The sequence below is a fragment of the Rhinopithecus roxellana genome, chromosome 1 (genome assembly GCF_007565055.1).
Source record: "Rhinopithecus roxellana isolate Shanxi Qingling chromosome 1, ASM756505v1, whole genome shotgun sequence".
Taxonomy (NCBI): Eukaryota; Metazoa; Chordata; class Mammalia; order Primates; family Cercopithecidae; genus Rhinopithecus; species Rhinopithecus roxellana.
In genome coordinates this window covers 39,942,457-39,966,281 of record NC_044549.1, presented here as the reverse complement: position 1 = coordinate 39,966,281, position 23,825 = coordinate 39,942,457, and the positions used below count along the sequence as shown (strand labels likewise).

The 23,825-nt window shown below is 38.8% G+C and overlaps 1 protein-coding gene across 5 annotated transcripts in view; it reads left to right on the top strand.

Annotated features, from left to right (window-relative positions):
* IGSF11 (immunoglobulin superfamily member 11) overlaps positions 1–23,825 on the top strand; it is a 220,803-nt gene that overhangs the window by 141,967 nt on the left and 55,011 nt on the right. Inside the window, exon 2 of one of the 5 annotated variants that reach the window (XM_030941439.1) lies at positions 2,661–2,810. The exons of the other annotated variants lie outside the window; for them this stretch is intronic. Coding sequence (XP_030797299.1) covers positions 2,661–2,810 — 150 coding nt within the window. The remainder of the gene's footprint in view (positions 1–2,660; positions 2,811–23,825) is intronic. 5 annotated transcript variants of the gene reach the window in all.

Below are 23,825 nucleotides of genomic sequence, written 5' to 3'. Positions count from 1 at the left end.
AATTTACATAGAAAATCAACCATTGTGTCCTGGCTCCCTTGAAATTATGGGTTTGTCTGTCTTCCTTCCTCCTTCCCTCTCTTCTTCCCTTCCTTCTATTTTTTTCTATCCATTAAGGTAAAACATTCCAGGTCCAATCACTATACCCTACCCCCAATTCATATGTATCTTTTAAACCTCTGTAATATCCTAGCTACATGACCAACCGTTCTTTTCTTATATATGTTTTGTATTGACTGGGAGGTTCATGGTCTCATATGGTTCATTTCATTTTCAGCAACATTAATTGTTGAAGGGTCTTCTTTATGTAACATGGTGATATTGTGATACATTAACCAGTGTGCTTTCTGTTCCTGCTATTTCCTGCAACCTTCTGAGGACTTTACTTTTTTTGGTTATAAGGGGAGGGGAAGGACACTTCAGCAGGGTGTAAAAAAGAGGTTATAAGGGGATGTATAAAAAGAGGCAGATGTCTGGTTTTTGTTTTTTTGAATTTCAGAAATTACACAGCCTGAGTCTGGCTATAAAACTGAATTTGGAAAAACAAAAGTCAAGAAAAAAGATTTTATAGACTAGAAGAGGAAGGAGAGCTGGGTAGGGAGTTGAATGAACCTAGATACGGGGACTGTATTTGAACCCCCCAGGAAGGTTTGATAAATTCTAGAGGAGAGTGGACTTCCCCCTGCCATGACTCGCCCCACCACTGATGGAAGCTAAGAAAGCAGAAAGACCTGAGAGGAAATGTGCCAAGATTAAGTTTCTGCCTCTCAACTAAATGGAGACTCACAACTGAAATTGTTTAGTCATAGTAAAAAATAAAAAGAATTATATTACTTTTTTTACTCCTGTGATTGATGGAGTGGGATTTGCATCTACTATGTCTATATTGAGTAACAGTGAGATATGGTGGAAAATTACTTAGGCTCTGAAGCCGGATTGATTTGGGTTTAAATACTAGCTCTGTGTAAAACCCTAGGCTAGTTATTTAATCTCTCTGGGTCTGTTTTCTCTTTTGTGTAACTGGAATAATAATACCCACCTTGTTTGAAGTGTTTTGATGCTTGGATAGGATATATGTACAATATCTAGAATGGTACCTGGCTCACAGTAGGTACTCAGAAATACTCTCCTTGCATTTTAATCTCAGTATTACGTCTTTATTTTGTGTTCTTAAGACTTATAGACTACATCTAAACCCTTCTTTCGTATGACAGCTCTACAAATATTTGAGGGCCAGTGTCCTTAACTGTGACTGTGTCTTGAATATTTGAGAAGCAGTGTGCCATAGTGTATTCTGGAGCTCATTTCTTAGATTTGAATCTCAGCTAGCCCACTTACACACTTAGGTAAGTTACTTGACTTTGAACCTCAGTTTCCTTATTTGTAAACTGGAGATGATATTAATAATACCTGTCTCCTTGGTTAGTTGTGAATATCAAAGATGTTAATACAGATAAAGACCTATAGGCACATGTTAGTTAATTATACATAGAGTAAATATCTCATTGTGACAGAGGCAGTGGTTACATGTTCACCTAGTCTTGTTTTATTTTCATCTTTAGAGCCAGACTTAAGCTGTTTTTTTCTGCCTTCCTTGCAATTATGTTGGGGCTATGCGCTTATTCTAACTGGTAGACTGTACGTAGAGGTGATATGTGTCATTTATGAGCCAAAGCCTTTGCCACGTGGATTGTGTAGGCTGCATGTTGAGATGATGGATTCACAAGGTGATACTAGACTGAATTTCTGAATCACCATTTGGAATATAGCTTCTAGGTGCATATAGGACATTGTGTGGGCAAGAAATAATTTTTGTGTGAAGCTGCCGAGAGTTTGTCATTGTGCTGTCAAGGCATAATCTAGCCTATGAGCCTGTGTAGATTAATATGACTAATTTTGGTAGATGAATACTGAATGAAACAAACTGTTGAGGGGTCGTTTTTAGGAGAAGGCCTTTTCAGTGAATTAAGGTATTCATTAAGATATCCTCCTTAATGATATTAAGGAGGAGGGAGGATTTTATTGAAGACACAGAAACAGGGTTAAAAAAGGAACCTTAATTTTTCTATTTGAAATGGGTTTTATGTAAATGTATGTTTTGGTGATAAAACCATTTGTCCTTCTTTTTATTGTCGCATATCCTATAATAGATTTTTCTTTCTTTAAAGTTTCTTACATCTTTCTAAATGTGAAACAGTTGTATTCTGGAGTGGTCATTAATAGTTTTAATGTTGAATGAGTTTATCAGCTCCTTTTTTTGGGAGAAGATTTTACCAAAGGGTATGGAGGAGAAAACATCAGAGTTCCAATTAAGTTTTTGAGGAAAGGAGGGGGCTTTAAATGCAGGCTAAGGATGGAGCACAGTGGATGTTGTATTTTCCTCTAATGTGGTATTGAGGCCTCTCTCTGGAGAGCTGCTAGAAACTCTAGCTCTGCTCTGATGGAGATCCAAGGGAGGTGGTCTTAGATACTTACAAAGTGGCTTTACGTGATACTTCTTTATCCTGGTGGACAGTCTAACCTAAGTGTCTAACTCATGACCAGGTGTCCCTCTTACAGGGAACTTGAATATACTGGCAGGTACCTTTGTGGTTCATGCCTGACTTGTGTCCAGTTTATGAGATAGCCACTTTCTAGGAGAGCCACAATATTATTTATAGACCCAGAAAGAAGAGGCCAGCACACCTCAGGGCCAGCAGGAGGAAGGGGAGTCATCCAGGACATGTACTCTCAACCAGCGGGTGGGAAGAAGAGAGAAAGAGATAGACATGTGGGTCAAAGTCTTTATTGGGGTCCATGGTGTTACCCAAGTAAGTTTCCCACAAGGAGTTCTAATTGGTGGGTTTAGAGGAAGCAGGCACAAGTTCTATGTAGGCATGCTGTGTCCGTGAGAGGAGGTCACTGTGGCATATCTGCACAGTACTTGTGGGGTGTGGAGGTCAGTGGGGCAAGTCCAGTAGGTTGTGTTTAGCTCTCCCACAGGGAGGTGGCCACCAGGAGGCAGTTGTATAAGGGAGATATCTGGATAAATCACATTGAGGAACAGGGAAGAGGTGAAGAACTAGATACTGTGTCAGGGATGACTTACCCTTTCTTCTGATATGAAAAAATTCAACTTATGTTTAAAATAGATGCCAAGAGCTGGGCACGGTGGCTGATGCCTGTAATCCCAACACTTTGGGAGGCTAAGGCGGGCAGATCACTTGAGGTCAGGAGCTTGAGACCAGCCTGGCCAACATGGTGAAATCCCGTCTCTACTATAAAAAATACAAAAATTAGCTGGGCATGGTGGCATGTGCCTGTAGTCCCAGCTACTTGGGAAGCTGAAGCAGGAGAATTGCTTGAACCCAGGAGGTGGAGGTTGCAGTGAACTGAAATCATGCCACTGCACTCCAGCCTGGGTGACAGAGTGAGATCCTGTTTCAAAATAAAAAAATAAAATAAAATGGATGCCAAAGCAACATAAAATAATTATAAGAATTTGCTACAGTGGAAAATGTAGTTAGGATTCAGCTCACTCATAAACACAAGTGATCCTTGAGGTGAAACTTGGTGAGTGGCAAAGTGTTGTCAACCACTGTCCCAGATGTTAACTCTGCTTCCCTCACATACCACATAAAGTGGTAAATGGGTTTGATTCCTGGGAAATGAGTTTTCAAGTATCTTTAACCACTTAACAAGAAAATGTGACTTCTTAAAATGTACTTCTTAGGTTGACTCATTGTGAAGATAAAAAAGAAATACCAGAATAAAGTGTAAGAAAAAATACAAATTAAGTATTTAAAAAATTTTTGGATGCATTATATTTGTACATATTAATGGGGCATACATGAAATTTTGTCACGTGCATAGATGTGTAATGATTAAGTCAGGATATTTAGGGTATCCATTGCCCAAGTCTTTATCATTTCTATGTGTTGGGCACGTGTTATTTCCTCTCTACTATTTGTGTTGAAAAATGCAACCATTGTTGTTAGTTGCAGTCACACTACTCTGCTATCAAACGTTCAAACATATTCCGTGTATCAATGGTATGTTTGTACCCCTTAACAAACCTCTCTTTATCTCACTTCCACCTTCTACCCTTACATCCGTCCCAGTCTCTGGTATCTATCGTTCCACTCTTTACCTCCATATGATCAACTTTATTAGCTCGCATGTATGAGTGAGAACACACAATACTTTTTGTGCCTGGCTTATTTCCCTTAACATAATGAGTTCCAGCTCCATCTGTGTTGTGACAAATGACATGATTTCCTTTGTTTTTATGGTTAGTAGATTTCCATGGTATAAATATACAATATTTCCTTTATCCATTCATTTGTTGATGTATACTTAGGTTGCATCCATATCTTTGCTATTGTGAATAGTGCTGCAGTGAATGTGAGGGTACAGGTGACCCTTTGATATACTGAATTCTTTTCCTTTGGATAACTACCTGGTAGTGGGATTGCTGGATTGTGTGATCGTTCTGTTTGTGATGGTGGTGGTGGTGGTGGTTGTTTGAATCTCCTTATTGTTTTCCATAGTGGCTGTACTAATTTACATTACAACCGACAGTGTATGAGTCCCCTTTTTTCCACGTCGTCACTAACATCTACTATTTCTTTTTTTTTGATTAATAGCCATTCTAATTGGAGTAAGATGATACCTCATTGTGGTTTTGATTTGCATTTCCCTGATGATTAGTGATGAACATTTTTTTCATATACCTGTTGGCCATTTATATGTCTTCTTTTGAAAATTTCTGTATATGTCTTTTGACTCTTTTTACATGGTATTAATATTTTACTGTTGATTGCATATTCTGGATATTAGTCCCCGGTTGGATGAATAGTTTGTAAATATTTTATTCCAACCAAGAAGTTGCCTCTTAACTCCTTTGTTTCTTTTGTTATGCAGAAGCTTTTAAATTTAATATAGTCCCATTTGTCTATTTTTGTTTCCATTGCCTGTGCTTTTTAGGCCTCAGCCATAAAATCTTTGCCTACACCAATGTCCTAAAGAGTTTTCCATAAATTTTCTTCTTGTAGTTTTATAGTTTTGGGTTTTACTTTTAAATCTTTAATCCATCTTGAGTTGCTTTTTTGTATATGGTGAGAGAGTGTTCTAGTTTCATTCTTTTGCATGATTATCTAGTTTTCCAGCACCGTATATTAAAGAGGTGTATTCTTTTTACATTGTACCTATCTGGGGAATTTCTGAACTTCTGTATCTGGATGTCTTAAACTCTTTCTAGACAAGGCAAGTTTTCATCTATTATTTTATTAAATAGTTTTTCTCTTTCATTCTCTTTTAGGTAACCAATAATTTGAATATGTAGTCACGTTATTGTGTCCCATATGTCATGAGGGCTTTGCTCTTATTTATTTATTTATTTATATTGCGTTGTTTCAAAAGACCTGTCTTCACGTTCTAAGATTCTTTCTTTTGCTTTGTTTAGTCTATCATTAAGACTTTAGAATGTATTTTGTATTTCATTCAATGATTTGAGAGTTTCTATTTAGTTCTTTTTATTATATCTATCTCTTCGATAAGTTTCGCAGTCATATCCTGAATTGTTTTTCTGATTTCTTTGTATTGTTTTTCAGAGTTATCTTATAGTTCAGTGAGATTTTCTTTTTTCACATTTTCAACATTTTGAAATCTTTTCCTGAGATTTCATGAATTTCTTTTCGATTAGGATTTATTGCTGGATGTGTTCCTTTGCAGGTTTCATATTTCCTTGCGTTTTTATGTTTTCTGTGTCCTTACATTGGTATCTGCACATCTGGTGTAACAGTTGCTTCTTCCAATTATGTGATTTTGCTTTCATAGGGGAGGACTTTTTCCTGAAGATGAATATATGGTGTTGGTTGGGTAGGGCACTTTGGCTTTGATTCTGGGTACATGCAATAGTGCAGTGTCTGTATGATTTCTTTGACTATAAACAGCATCAGTGGTGTCCGATTTCCTTGGCTTAGGGTACGGTTGTCAGAGAAGGCTGTGGTGAAGTTGTGCTGGGATCTCGGTTGCCAGTCTTCAGGCTTCAGTGGTGGCAGCAGGGAGCTGACTGTGCCTGCCCTTGGGCCCAAGGTGGCATGCATTGGCACCAGTGTTAGCGGGTCCAGGCAGGCTGATTCTTTGCTTCCAGGTGGTTTGTTCAGGTACCAGGCATGGCAGTGGTGGGCTGGGTGGATGGAAGAGTTATTGAGCCCCTGGCAGGGGATGTGGCATGAGCAATGGCAGTGGCAGCAGTGAGACAACCCTCTGAAACCCTCTGTGCTAGTGTTGGCAGTGGCTGTGACCAGTTGGGTGGGCTGATGACCTGCAGGTGGCATGTGGGGGGTGGGTGCCGGCTGTGGTGGTAGTAGCAGGTTGAGTGGGCCTGATCCTAGACACTGGGAGGAGTGCTCAGGTACCACGGGCAGTGGACTGGATCAGGCAGTCTCCAAGCTCCTGGATGATGTGCTCAGGTGGAAGCAGCAACATCTGTGCTGTGGACCTGCTGTTGGAGAAAGCTTGGTTGCTTTCCCTGGGGGCAGCCATAGGCAGGCAGCTGGAGGGTGTGGGTTTTTCTTGCATCTCATCCCACAGTAGTCTGTAGCTGCAGTGGTTGTGGGTAGTGGAATTTGTCCTCAGGATGCATGAGAATGTGTGGCTGCCCCTCTGCTGGGCTTGGGGTAGGATTGTTGCTCGAGACTCTTGACCTGGGCCTGGTTGCAGGGCAGGATGCAGTCCAGTGTGGGCTGGGCTCTTAAAATGGCACCATGCTGCAGCTACTTAGGACTCAGCAGTTTGTGGGACTTGGTGTGAGCTCACTTTCTGGAACAGTGCCTTTATGTGGTTTCTAGGGCACACCCTATGTTACTTTCAAGGCCTCTGAGGGTCAAAGGGCTCTCCCCTGGCTAGGATAGTTGTCGTCCATGATGGGAATGTGGATCACTGGGGTCTCTCACCCTTTCCCCACACTAGGGAGTTCCAAGATGATCCCTGCTGAACAGGCTGCCTCGCTTCCCTCTACTTTCTTGCTTTAGGTGTTTCCTGTCTTTGTTGAATTTCAGTGTTCTCTCTTGGATGATCTATTTGAAGTGTTATTTTTCTCCTCACTATTTTGTTTCTTCTTAGTGGAGGAGGTGAGTAGACATTAGGAAATGCCTCTAATGAGCCATCTTGAAGCTGGGACATTGTCTTTTTCAAGAATTACTACCCAAGACCAAACTAGAACATGACTCAGAGGTTCCAGGTATAGCATGCGGCACTGAGGAATGTGGTCCTGCCCCTCAGCCACAAGGGCCCTGCAGGCTGTTGCTGCCTGTCTGAGGGCAGCAGAAACAGAGCTCAACCTATAAACTCATGCAAACCAAGGTGCTGGGACCTCTGAGCTCACCCTCCCAGGAGTGTCCAAATCAAGTATTTAGGTGGCTTAGTTAGAGATCCAAGCCAGGGCAACGTTAAAGGAAAATTTGGGGAATATGTGTTTTCTTGCTGCCATTTTCTCAAAGCAGACATTATGATAACATAAAGTGAAATGTAGGATAAATGATCACTGTCCTAATGCTGTGGATCAAATATTTTTTCGCATATCAATTTCCATTGATAAATGAACTTGCCCTAGCTTAGGACCCCTAAGAGCAACTGATAAAATTCAGTATCTCTTTTTTTTCCTACAGAAGTGGGTGACAGGAAGTTCACTTCTTAGAGAATTTATCACTGTTTTTGAAAATATGGTTATGAAAAGTAATTTCTGATATTGTGGCTAGAATGTTACATTATGGGGGTTGGTCAGAGGAAGGATAGACTCCCCTGTTACCTTTCATATCTCTCCTGGTCCACTGTAGATTGCCATGGTAGTAGGAACTTTGATATACATTCATATAGTCCACATAGAAATTATATGAGGAATGAAGCAAGAGGCTTATAACTTCAGGGAAGGAGGGTTGCCGATATGCAGTGTTCAGAATGTCCTTTATCTTCAGACTGGAATAAAAGTTTGATTCTGTCTCTAGTTTCCCTGGTAGCAGGAGTTTTGTTTTCCTTTACTATGCTCGCTGTAGCAGCATGGAAACTTCCTTGTAACCCCAGATCACGGCAACAGTGGTAGATTCCTACTTTGAGATATTGGGAAGTAGGCGAAGAGAGCTTTGGACCCTTCAGTGATGATGGTGGTTTTGGGGTCATGCCTTGGGGATTTCCTGTATACAAGGTGCTATTTGAAAGTACAGACAATACATGAGAACTAGAAAAGATAACTTCAGGGTTTGAGCCTGTTACCATTAGCCAAAAAAGAGCAAGTTGGGAAAACAAACTAATTTTTAAGGAGAAGAAACTGATTTCATTTTTGGACATTGACTTTGAAGTGATGATTATTAAAATGGTGGCTGGAAGTTTGACACTCCCTCTTATTTTTCTTTTTTAAGGTTAAAAAGAGGAATTTACTGGGGCATATAACCAAACTATGAAATGCATACAGCTTAAACTGCCTTTAGGGCTGGTTGGGAACACATAACTTGAATTTAGTTGAGGCTGTCTCTTCTATTTCATGTATCAGTTTCATGTTCTCTCTTTTTGAAAAATTTTTATTAATTTCAACTTTTATTTTAGATTCAGAGGGTACGTGTGCAGCTTTGTTAAATGGATATATCCTGTGACACTGAGGTTTGGGGTACAAATGATCCTGTCACCCAGGTAGTGAGTGTAGTATCCAATAGGTAGTTTTTCAGCCCTTTATTTCCTCCCCCTGCCCCCCAGTAGTCCCCAGTGTCTGTTGTTCTCATCTTTTTGTCCATATGTACCCAATGTTTAGCTCCCACTTATAAATAAGAACATGCAATATTTGGTTTTATGTTCTTGCATTAATTCACTTAGGATGATGGCCTCCAGCTGCATCTATGTTGCTGCAAAGGACATGATTTCATTCTTTTTTTGTGGCTGCGTAGCATTCCAGGGTGTATGTGTACCACATTTTCTTTATCCAATCCACTGTTGATGGCCACCTAGGTTGATTCCGTGTCTTCGCTGTTGTGAATAGTGCTGCAGTAAACACATGAGTTGACACTTCATCTTTTGTGCAAAGCTGGGGCTAACAATGTTTTGTTTAGAGACCTTTTGTTAGGCTCAAATTAAAGACCCTATTCGTTATTTGATAGAGCATGTCTTTGAGATTATAGTTCAGGTTTGTGGAAGTATGTGATTCAATATATAAACTCCTAACAACTTTCTATGAGCACATCTTTGTGTGTGTGTGTGTTTTTTTTTTTTTTTTTTTTTTTTAAATCCAACAGGGCTGCAAATTTATTTGTCACATATGGTAAAATCTATATGAAATGAATAAATTTTTTTAAGGAAATGTATTATTGAAGGAAATAGGAAAGTGGTGGGACAACATTTTAAAAAACATATATGTGGCTTTGTGAACAAAATGATTTTTTTTGTTGTTCAAGGCAAAAATCTCTTCAATAAGAGAGATAGAGGAGAATTTCTTCTCCGGAATGTAATCTGTAGCCATCTGCTGCTGTATCTCATTATGTTCTTCATGTAATTAGAGCAATTAGGATGAGGCTTGCACTGTATATTGGTCATGGAAGGAGGGTTGAGCTATTTCTAGGCTTGTTTTGAGAGACTGATTAATGGCCTAATCTTTTAGGTAAATTGATAGAAACTGAGATATGTTTAAGCTAGGAAATGGAGAAGGGCAATTTTTTTGTTATCTGTTACATTGCTTTCTTATCACCATGGTAACTAGGTGTTTTGACAAATATATTTTTAATGAGATTAACTCATGATAAAGAAGAAAGTGATAGTGATAGAGAAAATGATAAGAAAGATCGTAGAATGAAAGAAGATGGGTTTCGTGATAAGGTGATATGGTGGAAACCTCACTCCAGATTTTCAACGCTAAGAAGTTTGGAGAAAAGGAGGAAGGAAAATTTAAAGGAGAAGGCAAAATCAGGGATATACAAAACTCTCTTTTGGGAAGCCAGTCATGGAATGTGGTTTGTACTGAAGAGGCTCCAGGAGATTAGGTACTGCAACCACAAATGTGCTAAACCACTGTAGGATTCTTAGGGTAGATTGCAGTGCCACTCGACCCTCTCGTAAGATTAGCATGCCATTCCAAATCCTGGAAGAGGCTTCTTGTGACATCTGACTGTTCTTCCTAATCTCCCTCTCTGCACCCTTTTCTTTATTTCCAATTGTGAACACATTAGTGATGATTCTCAGTGCTAATACTGAACTATTGCCTATTCTTCCAATGGATCTTTCTCAGGTAAAGACTATTATCTACTTCAGTTCAACCTACTTGTGGTCACCAAATACATTTTTATGAAATACTGCTCTATCCCTGCCTCTTTTTTATTCAAATACTTTTAGTAAAGGCTCACATTGCCTACAATACCATGCATCTTATCTTGACGTTCAAGGTCACCTGAAGAGAGACCAACCCACTTTATCTCCTATAGCTCTTCTGTATGAACCCTATTTTCTTTTTTTTTCTTTTAATTAAATTTAAAGTTCAGGGATACATGTGCAGGACGTGCAGATTTGTTATACAGGTAAACGTGTGACATGGTGGTTTGCTGCACTTATCAACCCATCATCTAGGCCTTAAGCCCTGCATGCAATAGCTATTTATCCTGACGCTCTCCCTCCTCTGGCTCCTCCAACAAGCCCTAGTATGTGTTGTTCCCCTCCCTGTGTGCATGTGTTCTCATTGTTCAACTCTTACTTATAAGTGAGAACATGCAGTGTTTGGTTTTCTGATGAACCCTATTTTCCACTAGCCTGTGTTTAAAATGTGTCGTGTTCATCTCTGCCATTGCTTCTTTGCACATGTGATTGCTCTTGTTTGGAAACTTCCTTGGTTCTCTAAGTCTTAAATCCTTTAAGGTCCAATTCAGTACCTCACCATCTTAATTGTGTTCTACACTTACTTTCTGTTATATTTTTACTTAAGAGACCTTACAGTGCTTAGCATAGTTGTTGATAGCATAGCAATGCTGAAAAGTTGATGCTAGTGCTTGAAGCATAGGTCTTTAGGAGAGATCAGGATGGCTTACCTCACTTTGTATTTCAAGTTGCTGTGGCACCAGGCCTTTGGGAACCCAGACAAGTCAGGTTAGAGAAATGAGTTCGGTTTTTATTTCACTCCTTTGTTTAATTTCCTGTCAAAGCCCTGGTGTCACCAAATTCTACGCAGCCCAGGCACTTGACAGAGAAAATGATTTTCCCTGGTTTTGAGGGGACTTATTCTAGATGCATTGAATAGATTCAGCTTCTGGGTGTATGCCCAGTGCCTTATACATGGAACAGTTAATTCTAGGGGATGTCCATGCTCCATTCTGTTCTGATCAGGACTCATTTATGTGTGCCAAGCCGCTGCTGAGCTTGGCATGTGCTGGTGGGCAAGAGAGGCCTGGCTTTTGTATACATATGACAAGCTCTGCTCCCTGCTGGGTGGGGCATATCCCTGGATGAGAGATCCTGGGTGAGAGAGCAGCAGAGAGAACAAAACAGTGGGAATGAGAAACTGCAAGTAAGCAGTTAGTACAGACATAAAAGGAGATATTAATAATAGAGGAAATTGATATCCATATTGCCGGTGGAAAGAGCCACATAGAGCAGGGTTTTGATGTCCTTCTCAGTGCGCACATCTTTGTCTAGAATTTACCCAGGTTCTGGCATTATCTGAAGGTCACTGACTCCAACTCTATTCGTTTATGGTGTGGCCTATGCTTTATCCCAGTGTTACTGGGAGATGTTAATTCTTTATTGAAAATGTCTATATTTTAGTTCTTCAGGGGCTACTTAACTCTTTAATTGCTTTATTGTTTATGCCAGTGAAACCCTGGGCTACATATCTGAAAATGTTTCACTTATCCTTGAATTATACCTCCCAAGCATTAAGCTATAGCTTCTACAAATTTAGTAATGGTGTCTGCCCTGAATAACGAAGATCTATCTGTCCAGCCCTGTACCCATGTGTTATGTGTCAGGCACATGAATTTTATTGTTTCTAAATGGCAAATTAATAAGATGTCAGAATTTGCATAGACTATGCAAAATTATCCATTCAGCAACTATTGAGCAGTATTCTCTGATAATACTGAAAAAATAGGAGATCTTTGCCCCTGAGGAACCTACAGTTTAGCCAGGAGAGAAGATAACAGACATGAAGATAAGTATAATGCTGCTAATAAGTATGTTAGGAAGTCATAAGTACATTGGAAAATAGAAAAAGTGGTAAGAGCATGAGTTGAAGATACATGAACGAGATTAATTACAGGTTAGTATTTTCCATTTCCTTTTTAGATTACAGAACTAAAAGGAAACAGGCATTGAAATCCTTGTGTTTGTCTGGATCCTACAGGAATAATTGGCCATTTAGTTCTCGCCATTTGGGAATTGGAGAGAAGGACAGGAATAAACCCCCAAATCTCAAGTCCAGATGAAAGTGTAATGAGAGCAACCCCCCAAACAAAGGAGAAGCTTGAGTTCTTCCTTTCCGATCTTAGGAACTTGGGAGTTCCTCGTTTAAGATAGAAATGCATTTGTTCTAATATTTGTCTTCAATGTAAAGCAATAATAATTTGAATTTTAGGTGGTTTGGTTGAATATCTTTGTATTGAATAGATTTAAATATGATGTTGGGAATATGTTATCTTAAACATGCCGTTCTTTATTCTTAATTATAAACTAAAATTTTCAGGTATCAGTCAAGGCTTGAGAAGGCACTGGAGCAGAAGTTTCTTCTATCCAGCAACTACACTGTCTTACATTTTTTGAGACGGAGTCTTACTCTGTTGCTCAGGCTGGAGTGCAGTGGCGCAATCTCAGCTCACTGCAACCTCTGCCTCCGGGGTTCACACAATTCTCTGCTTCAGCCTCCTGACTAGTGGGGATTACAGGTGCCCACCACCACTCCTGACTAATTTTTTTGTATTTTTAGTAGAGACGTAGTTTCACCATCTTGGCCAGGCTGGTCTTGAACTCCTGACCTCGTGATGCGTGCACCTCGGCCTCCCGAAGTTCTGGGATTATAGGCGTGAGCCACTGCGCCTGGCCCAACTATACTTTTATTGTTTATCTTCCCTTTTTCTTCCAGTCACTTCTTTTCGGGATAATTAATGTTATTGAAATAAGAAAACGTACTACCTTAAAATTAAAATCAAACCACATTGATGTTAATTTTAAGGTATGTTTTCTTATTTTGGCATAATCCTGAATTTTGGTGTTCTGTTTTTCATGTTTACACATAAACCTAAAATGTTTTCCCCTTCGGTATTTATTTTCTGTTACTAGATTGTCACTCCCTGAAGTTTGCTAATCTGATGGAAGCTGACCTAATAATGCAGATTGTAAAAATGTCTCTCTGCTTTCTGCCCTGTAAATACAGTGTGCCATAAATGCCTATTGTATGCTTCAGTCATTCCAGTGCTTTTTGCTCTTTAATAGTATAATTGCCTCTTTTATTTCTTCAGGTTATCATCTGGGCAGAGTGTTAGTTCATAAGGGAGCATGAGGCACATCTGTGAGTTCCAGAGCTCAGCAGGATTCACCCCTGGGCTTTGGCAGGGCATGTGAAGCTGGGGCTGGCACCTCATTATTGCCAGCTTTATTGTTGCCTGTTCTGCATCAGCTGCCAATACTGCTGTGACACCAAACACTATTTTCGGTCTTCTTTTTAGCTAAACATTTTTTTTTTCAAATAATAAGTAACTTATGTACCTATTTCTACAAAGGAAAAGACTATTTAATAGAGAAGTGGGAATGGAAAAGCAGATTTTAATGCTTTAAGATTTTAAAAACTTTTAAAATTAGTTGTGTGTTTTTTTTTTTTTGTAAAACTGTGTAGCTGTTTGAAAGCTAATAGTATTTGAAAACCACAGTAATGTGTATTACTGAGAATGCAGTAGTACCAACTCCTAGAACATATACTTTTTGCTGCTATTTTAAATCATAACTTGAAATGAAAAAAGTATGTGAATATAATTCAAAACCAAATTCAAAACCTTTCCACTTCAAACTGGCTTCTGTTTTGATATTGCCAGAATTCTGATAATCTTAAAGGCAGGAAACCATGAATTTGTTTTATTTTCTTGCTTATGTAGTATGCTTCACTCCCATGGAAGATTCCTGCCAGTTTTTCCATTTAGCACCTCTATACATATTTATTTCATTTTCAAAGATCCCCTAGTTCAGATCCTCTTTATGTCTAGTTATTTTGATGCAGAAACAATTGGAGTTTTAATCAGTGTCTCTCCCTACTATTGTTTCCTGTTATACTTGCCCTTCCCTTTTGTTTGGAAATCAGACTTTTTTTTTTTTTTTTTCAAGAAAAGATAAATGTAGCGTATCTCATACTGCAAAAGAGTTGAATTCTTGACTTTTGAATTTTATAAGTCAAATTCTAGGCATAAAGGTAACTGTTTTGGAAAATTAGAATCAGTTATGTCTGTCCTCAGAAAAGTAGAGGTAGGGGTGGTGGCATTCAGATCCCCTGTGCCCAGCATGGCTGGAGAATAGTAGAGATGGCTGTCTAAGTTAGAGCGACCTGTGGCAACTTTGCAAATTTCCCATGGCAAGGATAACTTAGGGGCGATGAGGAGATACCTGTATGCCCAGAGGGACATGGATGTAGTCAACAGAAAGTCAGACTTGCGGAAGGCTTGTGGCAGAGATGAGGATGAGGGAAGGAGCTAAGGATCTGGGTAGACCTACCTGTAGGAGAGCTACAGATGTTTGTGGATAAATGCTAATGACCTCTACCATCCTTCCATTCCTCTACCACACAAATCTAGCATTTTGTAATCTTTTGGAATTTAGATGCAGCCCATGAGGAAGGGGAAACCAGAAATTGAGATTACCCTGACTTGGCTGAAATTTAGTTTTCACCATTCAGCAGAATAGGAGTTTCAAAACAGAGATTAAGTTCAGTTGTACAGAAATAAACTCCCAATTACTTGCACACCTGTTTGTGCTTTGCCCTGATACCTGCTGCACTAGTTCCTTTGCAGTGAAGCCTCTCTAATCTTGCTGCTTTCATGGGGGAAGCTACCATGGCTGTTGGCAATACACGGCCTGGACATGTTGATTCTTGATAGTCTGTGTCTGCTTCATTGTTCCTGCTGTTTTCCAACCTGAACCTCTCCTTTACGCAGCCCAGTCCCCTCATAGCCTCATGTCTACCAGGGACTTCTCAGCTTCCTGCCTAACTGCTCTTTCTTTGTGTATACTTTTCCCACTTACATTCAGACATGAGCTGTCTTCTTCCTCTTTTTTTGCCAGTCTACATCTTTACCAGTTTTCATGGTTCAGCCCTGACAGAGCTGTCATTTAATGACCTTTCTTTATTTTCATAGTCACTACAGTGTTGGATTATTATTATTATTTTTTAAATATTTACCACTTAGCACTTACATAGTGCTTTTTGTTTCTTGATTTTTGTTCTATGGCTGTTAGTTTTTTTCCTCCAACTTGATGATAAGCTTCTTAGGAACATGGGCCATACCCTGTTTTTTCTTGTGTTCTCTTGAGTGCTAGCGTATGGTGGGCATAGAGCAGATACTGAAAAATTACTCGTTAATTAATGGGGCGGAAGCCATTTCTATTTACATTATGTGTATGAGATGAATTTTATCTTTATCTGTTTTATTCTTTATGTATTTCTATGTCTCTACCACACTAGCAGTTAAATTAAGGAAGCAAGCAGTGGGTGGATGCACTGTTCCTGTCTCCGACAAGTACAACAAAGCTGACTTGCTCTATTTTTAGAAAGCTTGATGGTGTTAATTTTTCAAATGTCACTTAAGAATAGGTAGCTAAATAAGTACTCTGAGTGTTTTTAATGCAATGGGATACTTTTATAAAGGGGCCTCTGGAATATGGGTATCACAGATTTTTTTTTTTTTTTTTTTTTTTTTTTTTTTTTGAGACGGAGTCTCGCTCTGTCGCCCAGGCTGGAGTGCAGTGGCCGGATCTCAGCTCACTGCAAGCTCCGCCTCCCGGGTTCACGCCATTCTCCTGTCTCAGCCTCCCGAGTAGCTGGGACTACAGGCGCCCGCCGGGTCGCCCGGCTAGTTTTTTGTATTTTTAGTAGAGACGGGGTTTCACCATGTCAGCCAGGATGGTCTTGATCTCCTGACCTCGTGATCCGCCCGTCTCGGCCTCCCAAAGTGCTGGGATTACAGGCTTGAGCCACCGCGCCCGGCCGGGTATCACAGATTTAACGTCTTTAGTTAACACTTGCTCAAAGTTATTGAAGAGATAAAGAGAGTTATTGCTCTGTCTTGTGTAATATTTTTTAATTGCTAAGTTATCTGTTGTTAATTAGGATCCCCTTTTTGATGTAGCTTCAGAAGAATGCTTTGTCCTAAATTCTAGCTTAGTGTTTCATTTATGTGCTTGGATAAGTTTCCTTCCCCGTTCTGGACTTGACTTTCTCTGTCCTGTACTTTATTTTTTTATTCAGCATTAAGGACCTTTTCACAGAAGAGTCCTTCCCTGTTGGGTTTTAAAGACACTTGATCTTCTTTTCTCATGTTATTCCTCTGGCTATTATGTATAATTCCCTGGGGACCCAAAGCAGGCAAGAGACCGGGGAAGGAAGGAACAGAAACCTGAGAGGCTTCAGGCACACAGGAATGTCATTCTCTTCCCCTTCAGCACCTTCCCCTAGTTGTGCATTGGTTTCCCCCAGATTCAGAGAAGAACATAAAACCCATTTTGCAGAAGTAGGCCATATGCCTCTCTTTAGGGATGACCTGTAAAGCATGTATTGTTTTTCACATATTAAAAATATGTGCATCTGATATTTTGATATTTTTAAAATCTCAGATGGCACCTGACAAATAATTTGAGCTTTGCAGTGCCCTTTGTATAAGTCACCCTTATCTGAGGTGCTTTTTGGTTAAGATCTCAAAAATTTTCTCTCTTTTTCTGTCTGTTTTCTACTGGAGTGAACCTGAAAGTACCCTGTGTCACGTTAAAGTTATTGGCAAATGTGTCCTTATTGTGAGAATAAGGAAGAACATGCACTGACTTTTGGAGGAATGCCCACCTCATTCAGTGGCACTGCTAGCCAATGCATAATAAAAAAATAAGATAGAGAGGCTCCTACAAAGAGGAAAACAATGCAACTGTATGTATTCACTTGCTTTCTCATTTGCTTATTTACTTGACATGTTTTCAATAAGTGCAGAGAGGAAAAGGCACAGGGTACTATGCAAACAAATGGACAGGAGAGGGGGTCCTTTATGAGAAGAGTTAAGAAAGTAATTTCTAAGCTGGGACCTACTGAATTTCTGAGCTGAATTCCTACTGACTAGTAGAAATTCCTACTGACAAGTCAGTAGCAATTAAAGAGCAAAAGAGTTGAAGAGATTGTTACAGTGAAGTTGAAAATAGCCAGATATGTTGGAGGACCTGAAGTCTAGACAACATGGCACAGCAGTAGGGGGAGAATGGCAGGAGAAGGAGGCAGCTTCATTTAGAAATGCTTACGTTTAAGTTTTAAAAGATGCGTCTTGGGCTCTCGAATGGCAAATAGCTGTAGAAAGTGAAATAGTTTGTTTTGAAGAGTTAATATGGTTGAAACAGCATCATTTTGTAAAGTTATATCTAAATCTCAATAGAGATGTAAAGAAGGATTAGAGATTTAAGATTTAATGCAGATCATGCCATGTGGTCAGTGGCTTTTATAAACATTTTTACTCAAGTTATGAGTGTTATATCTGGACATTTATTTAAAAGATTCTCTATGTGTGTATATATATGTGTATATATATGTGTGTGTTTGTGTGTGTATATATATATATATGGATAGATAGTCTTTTGGGTTTTTTGGCATTAATTCTTGAAACTCAGTTTCTTTAGCATCCCCATATGTTTAGGAACCTTTTATAGCTTATCTCACTTGAGAATATAACAATATATTTAAATTAGAGCCCTCCTTCAGAATCCTGAGTTTACTTTGGAAGGTGTATCTTTTTTTCTTTCCTCTCCTTTCCCTTTCTTAGCTTATCTTTTAGATAGAGTTACAGAAAGTGGTAGGAGCAGTTGTCTCTCCTAAATGTGGTACTGTGTTACCACCTCCTGTGCAGGCAGAGCCCTGTGCATTCCAAAGATGGCCTGGGAATGGAAACTAGACAAAGAGAGAGGAAGATTGGCTTGGCTAAGCTACATGGACATTCAGTTTGTGAAAGGATAAACTAGATATAAAAAATAAGAAGTGACAAATGGTTTGTCACTTAAATTTAAATCCAAACCTGACCCTTATTAAAGTGATCTGGCTGCTTTTTATTTGGGTAAATATATAATCTTTGATATGTTCTCTTAATGCTGCCTTTGTGCTAACCTGAACTTGGAGATCCTTATGATTGTCACTGAAGATACATGATATAGAGATGAAAGTTACCTTTTTAATTCCAGTCCGTGGTAAGCACATTGTTAAATGCTTGAAGGAAATGCAAATCAGAAAGGCTAGATGTCTTTCGGTAAACTTACCATACTTTTCTGATATTTACTTTATGTAGAATATAATTAAGATAAACCAAATAACCAAGCTCGTAAAGGTGCTGTCGTGTAGATAAGAAGCAACATGGAGCCAGGGGCCTTTTAACACCGCAGTTCTGCCACGAAGAGCCGTGCCATTTTAGACTGAAAGCATATAAGCTTTCTGAGCTGTTTCCTCATCTATGAAATGGAGATTATGCCTACTTTATTAGGGGCATTTGTGAAGATCACATGTGGAAGTGCTGCACACATATGTGTGGTCCCTAACCTTCAGATGAGTTTAATTAATTGTTGATCATACATGTATTATGTGCAGGGTTATGCTGGGCAAGACAGTCCTAGCTCCTGCCTTTAAGCAGTTCACAGTTCAGTAGCTGTGCGACCTGAATCCTTTGTAGCTGCCTCATGTGTTGTTTGAGAAGCATTAGCAGTGCCATTTCTGCATCATGCTTCAATTCAATGGCCAGACCAGGCAGGGGTCATTCACAGGATCCTGCCTCAGACAGAGGACCACGGGGCAGGAAGCAGACTGTGTTGCCACCTTACTGGATGACATGTGATCACGCAACATGAGAATCATCTGGTGTGGCTGCTGTGCAAGTTGATGAAGTGCAAGTTGATGAAGTGGGGGGTCAGTCCGCCAGAGCAGGATAGGTGGAAGAGAGCCTCCGTGATCACATGAATGATGCTGGAAATGCAGCAGAGTTGGCATGCAGAGATTGCTTGATGAAACTGTGATGAAGCCTGAACATAGAAACTGGTGGTATGTAGCGAGGTGAAATTTACCAAGTGGGTAATGCTTGGTATTGGTTTTGTATTATTCATTATGCATTTTGTATATAAAAGGAGATAGTGTTTTTATTCACTGACTTGGGTTTTGATTACATTTGCATCACACTAGGTTCTTTGATTAACTACTATTGTAGTTTTGTTCACACAATTCTTTTTACTCTTCTATTTTTTTTTCTCATTTCTGTGGCCTTTTCTTCCCTTTCCTTAATTTTGTCTGGTCTTTTCTGAACCCTGTGAACTGCTTCATACCCAGAACTCATCCACCCAACTGCTGAATATAAAATAAGTTGGCCTTTCCTCATCTTCTTTCATCTCTCTAAAATGACACTTTATTACTATGCAGTAAACATGTTTTAATAAATGTTTCCCTAATTCCAAACATAATATACATTTTGCAGGGATTTTAGAAGCGGTAGACAAGTGCAAAGAAGAAAATTAAAATTACACTAATGCTTCGCACCTAGAGCTTTAAAGTATCTGCTATCTCCTAAAAAATTATTTAGGAAATGTTTGGATTTTCAGTGCAACTCACATATATTTGTTAGATTTAGAAGATCAGCACCATATTTATTTATGATCTGTGATAATTTGGGACTAGTTTTCCTCAAGAATTTTAGTGACTTTTTTTTTTTTTAAACCTCTGTCTGGCATAAGATGACTGTTTACTAACGTTGATTCGTTTTTGAGCCAAAAGAAGAAGCAAGAAAGCGTAAATTAGGAGATAAAAGAGCTCTTCTATTTAGTCATTCCTGATACATTTTAGATGCTCATCAAATAGTTAATTTTCTTTTTGTTGCTTCTTACTTTTCCCTCCCTTTATTTTTTATACTCCTTACAGCTCACACATTTAGCTAAGGAGTGGCATCCCACTGGGTCTCCGCGGGGTGCCTTATGTAGCTCATGTTAGAATTTGAGTATGGTCCCTGAGAAGACATGCTTTATCTAAATTGAAGGCTCCTGATCTGGGGGTTACTCGTATTTTCTAAAATTATATGCTAAAGTATATTTTATATGTTTGTTTTTCTGGGAAGATAATCAGCCTGTGAGTTTTATCAGATTTTTAAATGATTCTGTGACCAGAAAAAAGATTCAGGATCTGAATCTAAGATCAGCTTGTGGCCTAGCCCTGGAATTCTTGTCAACTCTGGGCAACGTAACCTCTCTGGAAACAAGAGTCACTTGTGCATAAAGTACATGGAAATTATAAAAAATTTAAAGACAATTATGAAAATTGGGTTTATTGGTTAGGAAAAAAGTCAAGGGACAGTATATTTCTAGTCTGAACCATATCAACTATTGTTGTATTCGAGGCTAACTATGAGCTATGGAATCCTGAAGATAAAATAAATACTGCTTTAAACTCTTGTGTGATCGATTTGGTAGACTATATGATAGATTTGGTAGACATTTCCTATAGGAATTTCAAACGTTAGAATGAGTTTGTGTAGTATTCTCGTAAATTGGGTAAGATTTTTATTTGAATTAAGTACTTTAGAAGTGATCTTATTTGAATTTAAAACAATTTTCATTACCTGTGAAATATTCCATATGCTCAGAGTCTAAGAAATCCTAATAGGCAGTTAAAAGTGTAAAATCTCTTCCATTCTTTCTGTCTGTGTCTCCTCCCCTCTTCATGCTTTCTTCCTGCAAATAATTTGTGTGTTTGCTGTAAAGTGTGTACTTAACCTTCAGCTAGTGTTTTCAGACCCTCTTCTTAGCCTGTGACATACTGGTGGGAAGTCTTCTGTCCTGACCCTTTTTTTTCTTTCTAGCTCTGCCCGTTCTTCATCCCATCCTCTGACTTACACTCATTGTCTGCATGTTGGTTAACTGTCTATGGAACGCTATGCTATGATTAGTACACATATGCAGATTTAACGTACCCAACTTTCATGATTTCTTTTTCACTTAGTTGCTCTTTTATTAAAAACTCTTTGAAACAAATATCCAAACCCACAATGTAATGTATACCTGAATACCAGTTTTCCCAAGGTAATCCAATGTATAGGATGCTGTAGGTGAGTCAAAAGGACGTAACTGGTGAAGAACTCAAGTGAAGAGAGCAGATCCTTTAGACTGTGGGGGTGGGGATGGGTAGGTGTAATGATTTTAGAAAGTAAGGTGTAGAAGGTTGAACTAAATGGTCTCTCAAGGATCTTTCTGGCTCTCATATTCTGAGACCTAAAAAACATTGCTTAGACAGAGATCACTGAGAACAAAAGGCTTCTCTTCATAATGGAGCTTGTTGTGATTCTCACTCAGGAAGCTTGGCAGAGGGGCCCATCATAAGACTGTCACCAGTCAATTAAAGTCAATGTCAATTAGAGAATATTAATTAAAATTGTAGCTTCCCTAAGGAAAGAAACATTGATTCTCTGTCTCTATATATAGATTAGAAACATTGACTCTTTATTTCTGTATATAGATAAATAGAAATATAGTTCTTTTCCCAACCAAAAGAAAGACAATAACTAAATATTTCTGAATACATCTAACAATAGGAATCTAGTGCTTTTAGGTTCTCTGACTTCTTTTTAGCACCTCAGTACTACAAAACAGAACTTTTTCTTTTTCTTTTTTCTTGTTTCACAGTTTTCCTGGCCCAGAATCCTGTCTCCATGAGTCTCTTAGCTATCTATGAACATAATTATCCCCCAGGGCTATAGGACCTCAACCCTCATCAGAATAAAGATATCACGTGATCAAAATGAATTGATGTAAATAAAAAATATTATTTCTGCCCTCAGTGCTTCTGATTATTGTGTGTTTATCATGCAATTGCTGACTTCTGCATTGATTTTAGTCATCATGATTTCACATCCTATCTTCAGAGAGAGACATTCCATTGAAGTCCAGAATATCAGAGATAGAATGGACCTTGAAGAACATATACTGCAGTGGTCCTCAAATTTTAGCATGCATAAGAATTACCTGGGTGCTTAGGATACATAGTGTTGACTTTTACCTCTGAGATTCTATTTTGGGTATCTGAAGTAGGGTCCTTGAATCAGCATTTTAAGCGGGTACGACAGATAATCCTGATGCATGTGGTTCAGGGACCACATTCTATAGTTCACCAGAGCCCAGAGATTTCCACTGTGGCTCACCTAGAGTAGGCAATGTAGGCTTCTAATTGTCCAATCATCTGTGTCAGCAAAGTAACCAGGTGTACTACTCTTTGGCAACTGCTTTTGTAAAGACTACCAGAGACCTCCTGGTAGCCAAATCTAGTGTTATTGGCTTGCAAGCTTCATGATAAACTGACTTACACCTACAAATTGATTTTTACAGCTTCTTATACCTGTGATTACCATTTTCCTCCCTATTTCTCCCTTGTCTAGGTGCTTGTCTCGCCCTTCCAGTTATTCCTTCTTATTCTCTTTCCCCTTCCTCTGCCTACCACTCATTTGTGGGTATGCCCACAGAATTCTAGCTTTTATTTTTATCTTTTACTTGGATGATCTCTTGTTCAGTTTCACTACCTTGATGGCCCAGTTTTTTGTGATTTCCAGATCTTGCTCTTTACCTTTATTTATGTCTACATACTGGTCGTTTTCACCTGTCTGTCCCTCAGAACCTTCAAACTCAGTGTCTGAAATGGAACTGAAAGTCATTTTCCTCCAAATACTTCCTCCACCTGTATTTTCCATTTTAGTAAATGGTCCCACCAGTGACCTCTCCAGAGTGCTTGACAACCAGAGTAGATTATTTTTTAAGACTCACCTTTCCTATATGACAAAATTATTTTCACTACTAATAATGAAATGGAACAAATAATGGCCAGAAAATATTTTTTATTGAAATCTATTTGCGTATAATCATATCAGCAACAGAGTATTACAGTACAAAAAAGAAAATTTATGAATTATAGTCATGTAATTATAATAATATAATAATTGACAAAAGGAAGGGGAGAACTTGTGAAGAAACTTCCAAAAGAGTGAACTCTGCAGATTTCAGAAAATAATTTGCAGGTAGAAGAACAAAATGGAAATATCTCAAATTGTGTTTCTTTCTTTCATTGTTTGTTTAGAATCTAATCTTAAGCACAGGAATATGTAGCTGGAGACATATATGGGTCAGAGACAGAAACTGCACCTGAAATGAGCTCCAGTTCTTTCCAACAAACATGTATCAGAGTCCAGGCCGTATAATTACCTATCATCTGTAAATCCCATATAATTAGTGTTCCTTCTGAAATAACTTTCATGGGGCATACCACATTTATTAAAGTATAAGAAATGAGAATGTGTCAGTTGAACATTTACACATATATTACGTAGCTATTACTAAAACTTAACGGTAACCATGGCAATTATTGGGTACATAGACCAATACATTTTAACAGGGAGTAATTTATTAATGACGTTGTTTACAATTGCTATTTTGTAGTGACAACAAGAAGCAAACTGACTTTTAGTGAGCTATACTATTATTTTTTAATTGATTGCAAATAGTACACCCCATTGTTGTCTGAACTCACTCCCATACCCTTAATATCCACTGGATCTCGCCACTGGATCCTGCCATTTACACACTCA